At 42.9% G+C, this 12,273-nt stretch overlaps 1 protein-coding gene across 1 annotated transcript in view; it reads left to right on the top strand.

Annotated features, from left to right (window-relative positions):
* The window catches only part of LOC128096851 (cyclin-dependent kinase inhibitor 2A-like), a 31,483-nt gene continuing 19,210 nt past the window's right edge, over positions 1-12,273 (top strand). The window contains exon 1 of the mRNA XM_052716925.1: positions 1-300. Within this exon, the coding sequence (XP_052572885.1) occupies positions 28-300 (273 nt within the window). The 5' untranslated portion in view covers positions 1-27. The remainder of the gene's footprint in view (positions 301-12,273) is intronic.

Genomic DNA, 12,273 nt, shown 5'->3' on the forward strand with positions numbered 1-12,273 from the left:
GTGGGTCGCGGGGTGCTTCCTAGCAGAATGGGCCGGGGGCGGCGCTTCTCACCTCGCTTGTCACTGGGAGGCGACCGCTGGGGCGAGTGCGGCGGCTGGAGCAGGAGCATGAGGTGCAGGTTCAGGGTGACTGTGCGGATTCGGGGGCGCGCAGGTCGCCCACCCCGAGTGAAGGCTTTCGTGGTGCAGTTCCCGCGATCCTCGCGACACCGGGCGGCGAGCCGCGAGCGGGCTGTCGTGGCCGTGCTGTTGATGCTGGTGAGGAGCCAGCCCACAGGGCCGCAGCTGCATCCCGACCAGGTAGGAAGTGGCCTCGGAAGCCGCGCGCACGGGGGGCGGCTGCGGTGCCGCGCGTTTTTCATGCAGCTGCCCCACGAGGTAGAGAGAGGACGTGTCCCGGGGGCCGACAGGAGCGGGGGGGGGGGGTCGCTTTTCCACTTTCGGATGAATTCCTTGGAGAGGGCGCGCGCTCTCTCTCTCTCTCTCACGTGGTGAGTTCGAAGGGGGCCCCGCCTCACAGTCCTCCTCGATCCTGCGGGAGTTCCTGAACCTGCCACCTACAGTTCCTCGTTATGCTTTAGTAAACTGTGAGCGTGAACACACACACACAGAGAGAGAGAGAGAGGAGAGAGAGAGAGAGAGAGAGAGAGAGAGAGAGAGAGAGGAGAGAGGGAGAGAGAGAGAGAGATGAGAGAGAGAGAGAGAGAGGAGAGAGAGAGAGGGAGAGAGAGAGGAGAGAGAGAGACTACACACACAGTAGGTAAGATAGTTTTCTAGAGCTTTTAATTTCGCCCTGGGAGGGCGGGGAAATACCTGCTAACGGTCTTGTTTTCTAAGGGTTTTGCTTATTCCTCCACCCCCATCCACCAGGCCGGCTCGCCCTTAAATAGCGGAGGGGCGTGCGAGAGTGGCAGCAATATAGCTTGACTCCCTAAAATAGGAAGACAAGGCATCACAGTTTTTGAATATAATCAGTAGCTGCTACAGAAGCAAGCTCTCGATTCTCAAAAGTTTCCCCCGCCAGTATGGAAAAATGGCTATCCATAGAGTTGGAAACTTCTTACTGAACGGCCTAAAGCCACTGAAACTGTTTTGGATAGTGCTTTCATAGTCCTCCGGGCATAGAACTTAAACGTGCCGTCCAGGAGTAATCAGAAGTAATGATAGTTTAAGAATCTCAGGCCACAGTTAACCTGAGGTTTTCTTGAGGCCTACTGCTGGAAAAATAGAATCTGTGCAACGTTTTATCCTCACATCGGGTGATCTGGAAAACAGAAAGAAAAAAAAAAAGCTATTTAGATACAATATGCAAAATTCTTAGGAGAGCACTGGGTTCCAAAAGCGAAGCTCCCACCCCTCTGGGGAAAAGCTTTTTAATTGCAAAAGTTAATTGTCTTTTAGGCATGGAAATGTAAAACTATTAACACTACACCAGGAGGGCTAGGGAAGTTGGAGCAGTGGCCTGGACCAAAAAGAAAAGAACAGAAAAGGGGAAATTATCAAGATCTGTCTGGTTGGCTTTTGTTTTTGTTGTTTGTTTTTCAAGAACGGGTTTCTCCGTGTAGCCCTGGCTGTCCTGAAACTCGCTCGGGTACAACCAGGCTGGCCTCCAACTCACTATGACTTCTTCCTGCGTGCTGATATTAAAGGGGTGCGAAATTTCATTTTTTCCAAAAGTTAGTAAGAGAGCATTTATAAAGGATTTTGTAACCCACTGCTGACTTTGATTTTAGTTCATTTCAAAAAATTCACAGGATCCAAGTCGCCTTCCTTAATGCGGGTTTTTCGTTTTGTTTTGTTTTTATTTTTTTATTTTTTTCTGTACAGCAGATGTCTAGCCCTTGTGATGTATGGGTTTGAATATAGTTGTTAACTGTTATGCTCTATTTAAAAAGCTGTGTTTATAACTCTAGTTAATATTTCCCCCTATATACTTATTTTATATTAATGTTTTGGTGCCTTTGGGGAATCTGTGGTTAGGAAGTAGAGATTTTTTAAGTATTTGTAAATGTTAAAATTGTGTATTTTCAGCAAAATAAAACTCAATATTTTGTAGCCACTTAGAGTTAAAGAAGGGTCTGGAGTTGTAGTGTTTTCCTTATATGCACAAAAATCCTGGGTTCCGTTCTGTCCCCAAGACGCAGAAGTTGGTGGCTGTGGTGGTACTTTCCTGTAATTCCAGCACTGGAGGATGGAATGATCATGATCGATGGGACCTACCCAGTAATAGAGGCAGGGGAACCCGGGGTTTAAGGTTATCCTTTATTACATACGTAATTCAAGGCCATCTTGGGACATTTGAAACAAAATGAAACACAAAAGTTAAAATATCTACTTATAATATTAGAAGTTGTAGTGCAGAATATGTAAAGTATAAAAATAGGTTTGTTAAAATAAACCATTTATTGTCAGAAGAAAAAATCAACTTTTAGGAAATTATGTGTAAAATTATCCAGAAGTGCTTCCCATTATGTAAAAGACCCAATTATCAACAAGCATATGATAATAGAAACACATGGCATGCATAGAATGTATGCTAAAATATGTCCAATTTCCCCACTTCCTATTTGAAACCAAGCATGTAATAGAAATATTTGAAGTGTTAATTACCAGTGTTTTTATAATTATGTACCTCATGTGTATATTACTCCCAGTTGTATTGACTTAGGAGTGTATGTGGTGTTAATCATGTTGAATCACTCAGGTCCTTGAGGGTGCAAGTATTTAGACATTCCTTATACACATTATTGAATGCTGATGTAAATATGTAAGATGACAGTATTCTAACATTTTGAAAGTTTCTGTGGATGTTAGAGCTTTTTATTCCTATGACTGAAAATGTGTAGGATAAAATTCTGTGTGGGAGTGGGGGATACAATTCAGTAGTAGTCTGCAGAAGGCCCCTGGGTTCGGTTTCCAATACACACAGTACACATTACTATTTACATTGCTAGTCTCTCCTACCAAGTAACCCTTTATTCCTGGCTATTTAGGAACTCTGCACAGCCTCCCCCTCCTGCTGCAGGCCCGCAGCCATGTCAAGGTAAGCGCCTTGCAGTTGACATAAACCAGTATTTCAATATGAACACGATCCCAGTTCTACATGTAAAAACAACCCTTTCATTTTTATGTTCTATCATTGTCATCCTAGAAACAGGAGAACCTGTGTCTCTAACACTTTACAGGTCTGCCTGTAAATATTGATCCATTGGTGGAATCACCGTGATGAAAATAAACTCCACCGTTAGACATTAGGATCACTCTTGATTATAGAGTGATATGAATCATCTGAAAAACATTTCCTAATAGCAAATAGCAAAGCTGAACATTCAGACCACTGTTTTCACTCCGTCTCTCTTGTTCCTTTACACTGCAGTACGCCGGGCCATCCCAAACTGAAACCCCATGCAGAATGCCCTGGATCCTCTGTGTGCTTTAGCCCAGCCTGGAAGTTTCTGTGATGCTGTGTTTCTGTACTCTGAATTATGTAAATCATGAGTATTATTTCAAAATATAAAAATTATAATATTAAATATGAATCTTCTCTAATTTCAGATTTTCACATAGCTTGTCTCTAGTATGGCCTTTTACAAGCATATTACAGGCAAGAAAAACAGTTTTTTAATTTTTTATTTAGTCCAGGAAGGTTTTGAAATAAATATCTGCACACCTCCTGGGTGCTTGGCTTACTACCAGTGGGCCACCCCACCTTGTTTAAACAGTTCTGGGGACCAAACCTAGGGCTCCCTGAGTGCTAGCCAAATACTCTATGAACTGAGCTGCACCCTCGGCCAATTTCACAGCACAGGATAAGAATTTTACAAATGCTTACACTTGTATTTAGCTGTCCTAAGGAAAGAAAATACCTGATGAAGATCAGCACAGGAAGAATGAAAGTTGCCTAAAATATAACAATATGGTGTTAAATTATGGTACAATTATAATCTGGAATGAGATGGTTATTAGGTGTGGGGGCAGGGGTTTTCCCCCTTTCTCTTGTGTAGCCCTGGCTAACCTGGAACTCACTATGTAGACCAGATTGAGCTCCAGCCACAGACATCTGCTTGCCTCTGCCTCCTAAGTGCTACAATTAAAGGTATCCACCACCAAGTTTGTTTGTTTGGTTTTGACAGTCTCTCCTTGTAGCCCAGATTGAACTGAATTCCCTCTTCTCCTGCCCCAACCAGTGGAAGATTGCAGGTGTGTGTGTGTGTGTGTGTGTGTGTGTGTGTGTGTGTGTGTGTGTGTGTGTGCGCGCCCGCGCGCAAGCGCGCAGCGCGCGTGCCCACTCTGGTTAAAATATTTTTTGTAGAACATTTAATATGCTGTGGGATAATGCTTTTGTACACTGGTTTAATGAAACACTGATTGGCCAGTAGCCAGGCAGGAAGTATAGGTGGGATAAGCAGACAAGGAGAATTCTGGGAAGAGGAAGGCTGGGTCAGGAGATGCCAGGGAGCAGCATGTAATGACACACAGGTAAAGCCATGGAACACGTGGCGACATATAGATTAACAGAAATGGGCTGAGTTTAAGTGTAAGAGCTAGTCAGTGGTAGGCCTGAGCTAATGGCTGATCAGTTTTAATTAATATAAGATTGTGTGTGTTTGCTTGAGTCTGAGAGGACTGGCCAGGACACAGGGAAACCTTCAGCAACACTAATATATTTAATATAATGTAAAATAGTTACCTAAACGTAGGCTTTGTTTGTTTTGTTTTGTTTTGTTTTGAGAAGAGGTCTCATTATGTAACCTCAGCTGGCCTGATTGTAAACTGAACTGGCCTTGAATTCATAGAGACATGCCTGCCTCTGCCTAGTGATAGAATTAAAGGCCTGTGCCACTATGCTCCTCACCCCACCCCCCACCCCCTAAACAGGCAATCTTTAAAGTGAGACTTGGTGTAGTAAACAATTTGTAATGGTTTTCCTCAGACTGGGAGATATTTATCATTTCCATCATATTTTGAGTTTTACAAAGTGGTCTTGCTTGATATCACTAGTAACATTTCATTGTCAAAGCCTCCAGCACCATAAAATTGCACATCACATCAGGGATGAAGTGAGAGTGTTAGATGAGCCAGGAACTGCGCTGTGAGTCTCTGCCTCTATGAAGGTGGCTTTGAAGTTTAGGAAAGCTGGCGAGGGCTGTGACTTCAGACTTTAACCCTCTTGTGCTAGCCCCAGATTTAAGGAAAGGATGCTGCTGCGGGTCTCACCCATCTCTGAGGCTCTTGATTTTGGGTCCCATTTCAGCATCAGCAACCTCCCTGTTATCCTTTCTCTTTGCTCCCTCTCCCCCCTCCTCACCTACTACACTCACGACCTCAGGCTGCCAGATCCCTGGTTGGCCGAGCTCACCTCTTAGAGGTTCCTCCGGCACCCTGAGAACCCCGCCCCATTCCCTGCTCCCTCCCTCCCCCCCACAGGAGCTCCGCACAGCTCACATATCTGTCTCTGCCTCCTCCCTCTCAACCCACCCAATCCCAAGAAATGATGCTGGTGTACCTGGCTGCCAAAGCAAGACCTGCTAGCAAGAACTTAGCCCCTGGATCCGCTTATCACCCAGGCACTCCTTTTTTCGTCTCCTCTGGACTGGTTCCCTCCCCAGAGCGACATCCTCAGATAAGATTTAATCAGAGAGTGGTAACTGACGGTGTAAGGTGTTGGAGGCCTTGCCGGAAGGAAAGCTTCACTGGACAGGGAGGGGAGGAGTGGTGTCCGGCAGACTCAGGCTTCTCTAGATTCAGACGTGCCAGGAGGACACCAACTCAGCTGCTATTGGAGGGGTGATGGTGGGCAAGAGTAAATCAGTTATTTGGGGGAACACACAGGGCAAAGGCGCTTCCAAGATCCCACCCCCACCCCCACCCCCGGGCCCGGTGGAGTCCTGGCCTCTGCTCCTGAAGTGCACCCGTGCCTTCAAGAGGCCAGCACTAACTCTCCAGTAATGACCTCTCTTTCTTTTTGTAGTGCAAATCTCCCTCAGTTACAGTGTGCCTTTGAAATTACTAATCAGAAAAGAACATCACCCACTTCTAGGATGGAAGCAAAATACAGTCCTAGGAAACCGGTGAATAAACTTGCTAAACAATACCCTCCAACTTCAGTCCTCAACAGATCAGCCATGTGGTAATTCGTGCTATGTGAGTTTAATCAGCAAGCCCAGATAGACTTAAAATTGTTGGTGCCACCAAATATCCATGTCATCTTCTTATTTTTTTAAGAGATCACAGACACCCTTCTTCTCAGTTCCTCAAAATACAGTTGCTTGTTTCATGAGCCCCAGAACAGGCATTGAATTTCAGCAAAACCATGATCAGAAGAAAAAAATGATAAAGTGAGAAGGTTAAGGAATAAATCTTGCTGTAAGATTTAAATTCCCAAAGCATCAGAATCCTCTCTAGAGTGTAATTTTTAGGTTAGGAATTGTATATTGGCTTTGTTTATGAAAATGAAAACACCATAAGGGACTTTTTCACTCTTCTTCAACACATTCTCAATTTTGTTCCTCACCACCAAATCACCGTCTCCTAAATTACTCAGACAGAGACCAGGCTTCGGGATGGAACGCTGGAAGCACCGAATCCAGGCTCCATCCCTGAAAAATGCTTCCAACCCCCTAGAGGAACTGTGTTCAAGGAAGAGCTACTTGGTAGGATTTAGAATTGTCTGAATAAAGTTAGCTAATCTCTTATGCAAATTGACGCTAACAACACTGCACAGAGTTCTCTCCGTGTGTTTGCTTTCTTAATGGAAGCATGCAAGAAACCAGAAATCGGAGGTGTTCAGTAAAGCAGCGGCAGCAGCCTCAGCCTGAAAGCTGTCCCTGTGGATTTCTCACAAATTCTAATCTAGCAGCTTTTTGACAGATAGCAGAGTCTGCACTTTAACACCTGAGATGGATTCTGTTCTCTGGTGGCCCCTGGCATGATTTGCAAATGTCAACATTGATTATTTAAAACCTTATTTTTCCTTGTCTTTAAACTTAGTGAAGGCATTATTTCAAGTTTAGAGTTAAGCATACTGTGGACTGTGGACTCCAGGTAGGAGAGTAACTGAGTAATCAAAGAAGGAATTGTTTCACAAAATGAAAAAGAGATCTTTTGGTATTAGAATTTGCAGGTGGGGGTCAGGGAGAGGTGTCTCAGAGATACCAGATTTGTAAAGTCAGAGGTTGTTAAGGGGAGGACATAACATCTTAAAAAAATATTTTTTAAACCTCACAGCCTCAGACTGAATATTGCATATAGGAAATCCACAATAAAATTATCCACTAAAATTCTATGTGTACTTTACTTTTTTTTATACCAGATGAATAAATCTCTCTCCATATACATATGAATAAGAGTTTTATTTTATTTTACTATCTAAACCAGACTTGGAGTAAATAGAACCTAAAATGTTGTTTTAAAAGGAAGGAAGACAAAGGGGTTTCACTGGTTTAAATTGTTTATTTAGAATCAAAAACTTAAAGTAAAATGTCACCATAACAGAATGAAGCTGACAAACAAAATGTCGGACCTTTGTGTGTCTGTAAAAGCACAGTAATGGGGTGAGGGGAAATGCAGCTGTAAGAAAACTCAAGATAGGATGCCTCCCACATGGAATCATATTTTTTTCTTGGCCTTACCAGGTGTCTCCGGTTACATGAGTGCCTGCTGATTTATTCAGGAGAGTTTGTGTTTTACTTTCTCTTCTGAGTGCCACTGTTTTCTTGCTTTATTTCTGTTCAGTTGCCAGATCATCTGACTAAGCATTTGTGTGATTCTTGCATCCAATTTAAAGGAACAGTAGCCATCTGACTCCCTTCAGTTGAAAATCCTCCCCCATATGAAAAGTAGTATCCTTTTACTTTGAAATAATTAAGAGTCTATGTAATAAGAGATACTTTGAATTTTACATGCCAAGTAGTTGCAGCAAACTATATGCTATGTAATACCATGTTTCTTAAAAAGAAGTTTATTCAGTCATTCTTCCAAAGCACATACTAAAGTTCTATTTTCTCTCAGAAGTGATTATGAGGAGCTTAATAGGGAAATTTGATCCACATTGTCTCATTTAATTATCTTAGAGCTCTTACATTTTTTTATGTTTTACTTTTTCTTGTGTTTAAAGATTAAGGCTCAAATAAGTATCACAACCTGTCAAATGCCATTGGTTAATAATTTCTACATTACTGACTTTGGTGGCCTCTGGAACTATGAGTGCACATACACACAATTTCATTTTCATCTCTTCAGCTAAGTACTATTCTCTAAGTTGTTTTGGGAGGTTGCCTGGCTGTTTAGTGGGGCAGGCCCTCTCTCTGTAACCCAGGCCAGCCTGGAATTCCCAGCCATCCTCTTGCCTCAGCCTTCTGAGTGCTGGGACTATAGGTGTGCACTTTCATGCTCAGGGATTCTATGCATTTTTTAACCCCCTTAAGTCACCATTATGCTTAGTATGAGTCTATATGTCCCAGTAAATATTTACTGATTCCATGGAAAAAAATTCAAAACACAAGACAATATAATAATAACTGAAGTTCTTATGAGTTCCCCAAGTCATTGCATCTCATAAGTTTAAACTGAAATCTCTCATAAATATAAATTACTTGTTCCTGCTTTGATTTAAAAGCAGCAAATGAGAACCTTTGGATTAACACAGGAACAGTTTGAAGCAGAAGAAAGCTCATTCTTGGTATTCACATGGCCTGTGATCAGATTCTGTTTCCTTTGCTTGCTAGCTGGTGGGGTTTTAGAACAGAGCTGCAGGAATTTCTCTGCTTCCACTTTCTCATCTGGAAGCCTGAGGCAGCAGCTTATGGTATTTATGCAATGAGAGGTAGGTAGAGCATGTCAAGACTCACTGCAAACATCCAAATAAGACATGTTTATCAGTCAAGTCAAACATGTCATATGAAATCCAATTTGCCTGCTTTTAAGTCTACACCTGCACAGAAGCCCTGTATGAAAGCCTATAGGGTATAATGCTACTTACTATCTGGATAATATCTGTAATTTCCTATAGTAGAAAATCAGTATAATTATTAAAACCAAAAGTATTGTTATTAGCCTGTTTTCAATCTCAAAAAGTGTCAGTGACCTGGAATAGTGGCTTCTACAGAAGACACTGGAGATTATTGTATTGCTAACCCTTGCAGTTCACTCAAAACAGTTTTTAAGATTTATTTATTTATTATGTATGCAGTGTTCTGCCTGCATGTATACTTGTATGCCAGAAGAGAGCACCAGATCTCATTATAGATGGTTGTGAGCCACCATGTAGTTGCTGGGAATTGAACTCAGGACCTCTGGAAGAACAGCCAGTGCTCTTAACCTCTGAGCCATCTCTCCAACCCTCAAAACAGTTTTTAATACCTTAGTTTTAAAAGTGTGTGTGTGTGTGTGTGTGTGTGTGTGTGTGTGTGTGTGTGTGTGTGTGTGTGATATGTGGGCAGAAATATTAAAGTCATCTTCAAGCCCTTCAAGATGTCTGGAATGTGGAATTCAATATTTTGAGTCATTTATAATAACAATTTGAAGGAGTTATTCAGAATTGGAATTCCAGACACACAAAACGCACAACATACCATTCTTCCCATTCAGTTAGCAGTCAGGGGGCAAGGCTTTTTTTTTTTTAAGGAAACAAGGCCATAAGGGGATGTTTCTAAAGAGGTAGAACATAAAGTTTCTCAAAGGTAAATGTTGCATTCCCCTGTTTTGCCCAGTTTTCCCTGGGCCAACTTGGAATACAAGGTAAGACTGTCTCATAGATTTCTGCTTGAAATACACTCAAAAAGTGGTAGGTGACGGTGCAGAGGAAACACTTAACACAGTGATCTACCCCAGAGTCACTTCCCGGCATTCAATGACTAATTTTTTCTCTGGAGAATCTTGTGTTGGAACACAGGTGCTTTTGTTACCACGGTACTGCTTTTAGAGGATTGAATCCCCCAAAGGAGAATTAATCACAACTACTAGAAGGGAGTTTATCTGTCGAATTTTATAACATCTGCAGGAATGTGCAGTTATGAAAAAGGGAAAAGTGGAAATTGACTTTGATGGTCTCCGGGAATAACATGAGAGAACGTGTATGTGTTCTAAACTAATTTTTATTTATTGAGAACCCACTGTATACCTGGATTTCCACAGATCTAATATTCTTTATTTCCCACAAATGATCTTTCCTTGGTAAATTTTATTTTCCTTACAGACCCCAGGAAGTTTACATAATTTACCTAAACCTGAGGAGAAAGAACAAAGGGTCAGGAAATTTACATAATTTATTTAAACTAAACCCAGTTTGCTTAGAGCAAGCCTAGAATCCCAGCAGTTAGAGAAGCAGAATCAGGGCGAGAGAGAGAGAGAGAGAGAGAGAGAGAGAGAGAGAGAGAGAGAGAGAGAGGAGAGAGAGAGAGAGAGAGAGAGAGAGAGAGACATTGAATTCACAGAGCTGGTGGATGAGGGGTCGGTTCTGTACCTCTCTTCATTCTCTCTTGATGGGCTTGTCCTGCGATCCAGTACTTCATTTGTGTCCCTTCCACAATTATTTGAAGGATGTGAATGTCATTCTCACCACACCCATTTGTCCAAGTCAAAGTAGCTGTGGCTATCATAGAATATGGGGAGAGAAAATTATTCAAGATCTACAGCAAATAATGCCAGGACTCAGCACTCAGGAGGCAGAAGCAAGCAGATGCAGAGCTGAGTTCCAGATCAGCCAGTGATAGGTAATGAGACTTTTTATGGTTTTGGGTTTTTTTTTTTTTTTTTTTTTGGTTTTTCGAGACAGGGTTTCTCTGTGTAGCTTTGCGCCTTTCCTGGAACTCACTTGGTAGCCCAGGCTGGCCTCGAACTCACAGAGATCCGCCTGGCTCTGCCTCCCGAGTGCTGGGATTAAAGGCGTGCGCCACCACCGCCCGGCGGTTTTTTTTTTTAATAAAACCTACAGAAAATATTTATTAACTGGGTAGCTATGACTGTGTACCACCTCTCTGGTTAGTTATAGATCAAAGGAATGATTCCTTAAAAGACAGATTTGTTATACTTGTCAAGAGTCTTACTTATTTCCAGGGCCAGGGTAGTAGTAGAGTGCTTACCCAGCATGTGGGAAGCTCATGACTTGACCTACAGTACCAGAAAAAAGGTGGGCAATAGGGAGTTACATCACTGAAACATAGCAGCAATTAGAGGCACTTCAAACACATCTGACCCATGGTAAGAAAATCGTAACATTCGCTGCAAAGAGAACTAACTGTTAAAACTAGTCTTCATGGTATACTTTTGGAGAATATGGAAACCTCATAAGTGAGAGTAAAATATTTTTAAATTGTGCAGGATCTTCAAGGTAAAGACTTAAAAGGAAGGAAGGGAATATTTTGACATTGTCATTTCTTTTTTTTCATTAAGAAAATTTTTTCATTCATTTTACACACCAAAGATCCCCCTTTTCCCTCCTCCTGCCCCCACATCCTCCCCCTCTCAACCCACTCCCCACTCCCACCCACAAGAAGGCAAGGCCTCCCATGGGGAGGCACATCCAATAGAGGCAAGTCCAAACCCTTCCCCCTGCCTCAAGGCAGCACGAGGTGTCCCATCATAGGTAGTGGACTCCAAAAAGCCCGCTCATGCACCAGAGACAGATTCTGATCCTACTGCCAGCGCCCTCCCCCCTCCCAGCAGATCAAGCTACACAACTGTCTTGCCATGAAGAGGGCCTAGCCCAGTCCCATGCAGTCTCCACAGCCATTAGATCCAACTTTCATGAGTTCCCACTAGTTTGGATTGGTCATCTCTGCAGGTTTCCCCATCATGATCCTGATGCACTTGCTCATAGAATCCCTCCTCTCTCTCTCCGACTGGACTCTTGGAGCTTGGCCTGGTGTGATGACAGGGTATTCACCGGTCTGAACACTGGGGTAACCCTGTTCAGTTTGGGCACCCTCTTCATTATTTCGAGTAGCCCAAGCTGGGGTCATCCTTGGGGATTCCTGGCAATTTCCCTAGCCCTGGGTTTCTCTCTGTCCTCATGATATCTTCCTCTATCATGGTATCACTTTCATTGCTTTTCCCCTCCTTCACTGTTCCAGCTCAACCATCCCATTCCCTTAAGTTCTCATCCCCTATCCCCTACCCTCCATTGCCCACCCCTCATCCCCAGTTTACTCATCAAGATATCATCTATTTCCTCTTCTCAGGACGATCCATGCATCCCTCTTTGGGTCTTCCTTGTTAGTTAGCTTCCCTAGAGTGGGTTGTTGTCTGGTTATCCTTTGCTTTACATCTAGTATC

This window comes from Peromyscus californicus, unplaced genomic scaffold, assembly GCF_007827085.1.
Source record: "Peromyscus californicus insignis strain IS unplaced genomic scaffold, ASM782708v3 Scaffold_5__1_contigs__length_169319896, whole genome shotgun sequence".
Lineage (NCBI taxonomy): Eukaryota > Metazoa > Chordata > Mammalia > Rodentia > Cricetidae > Peromyscus > Peromyscus californicus.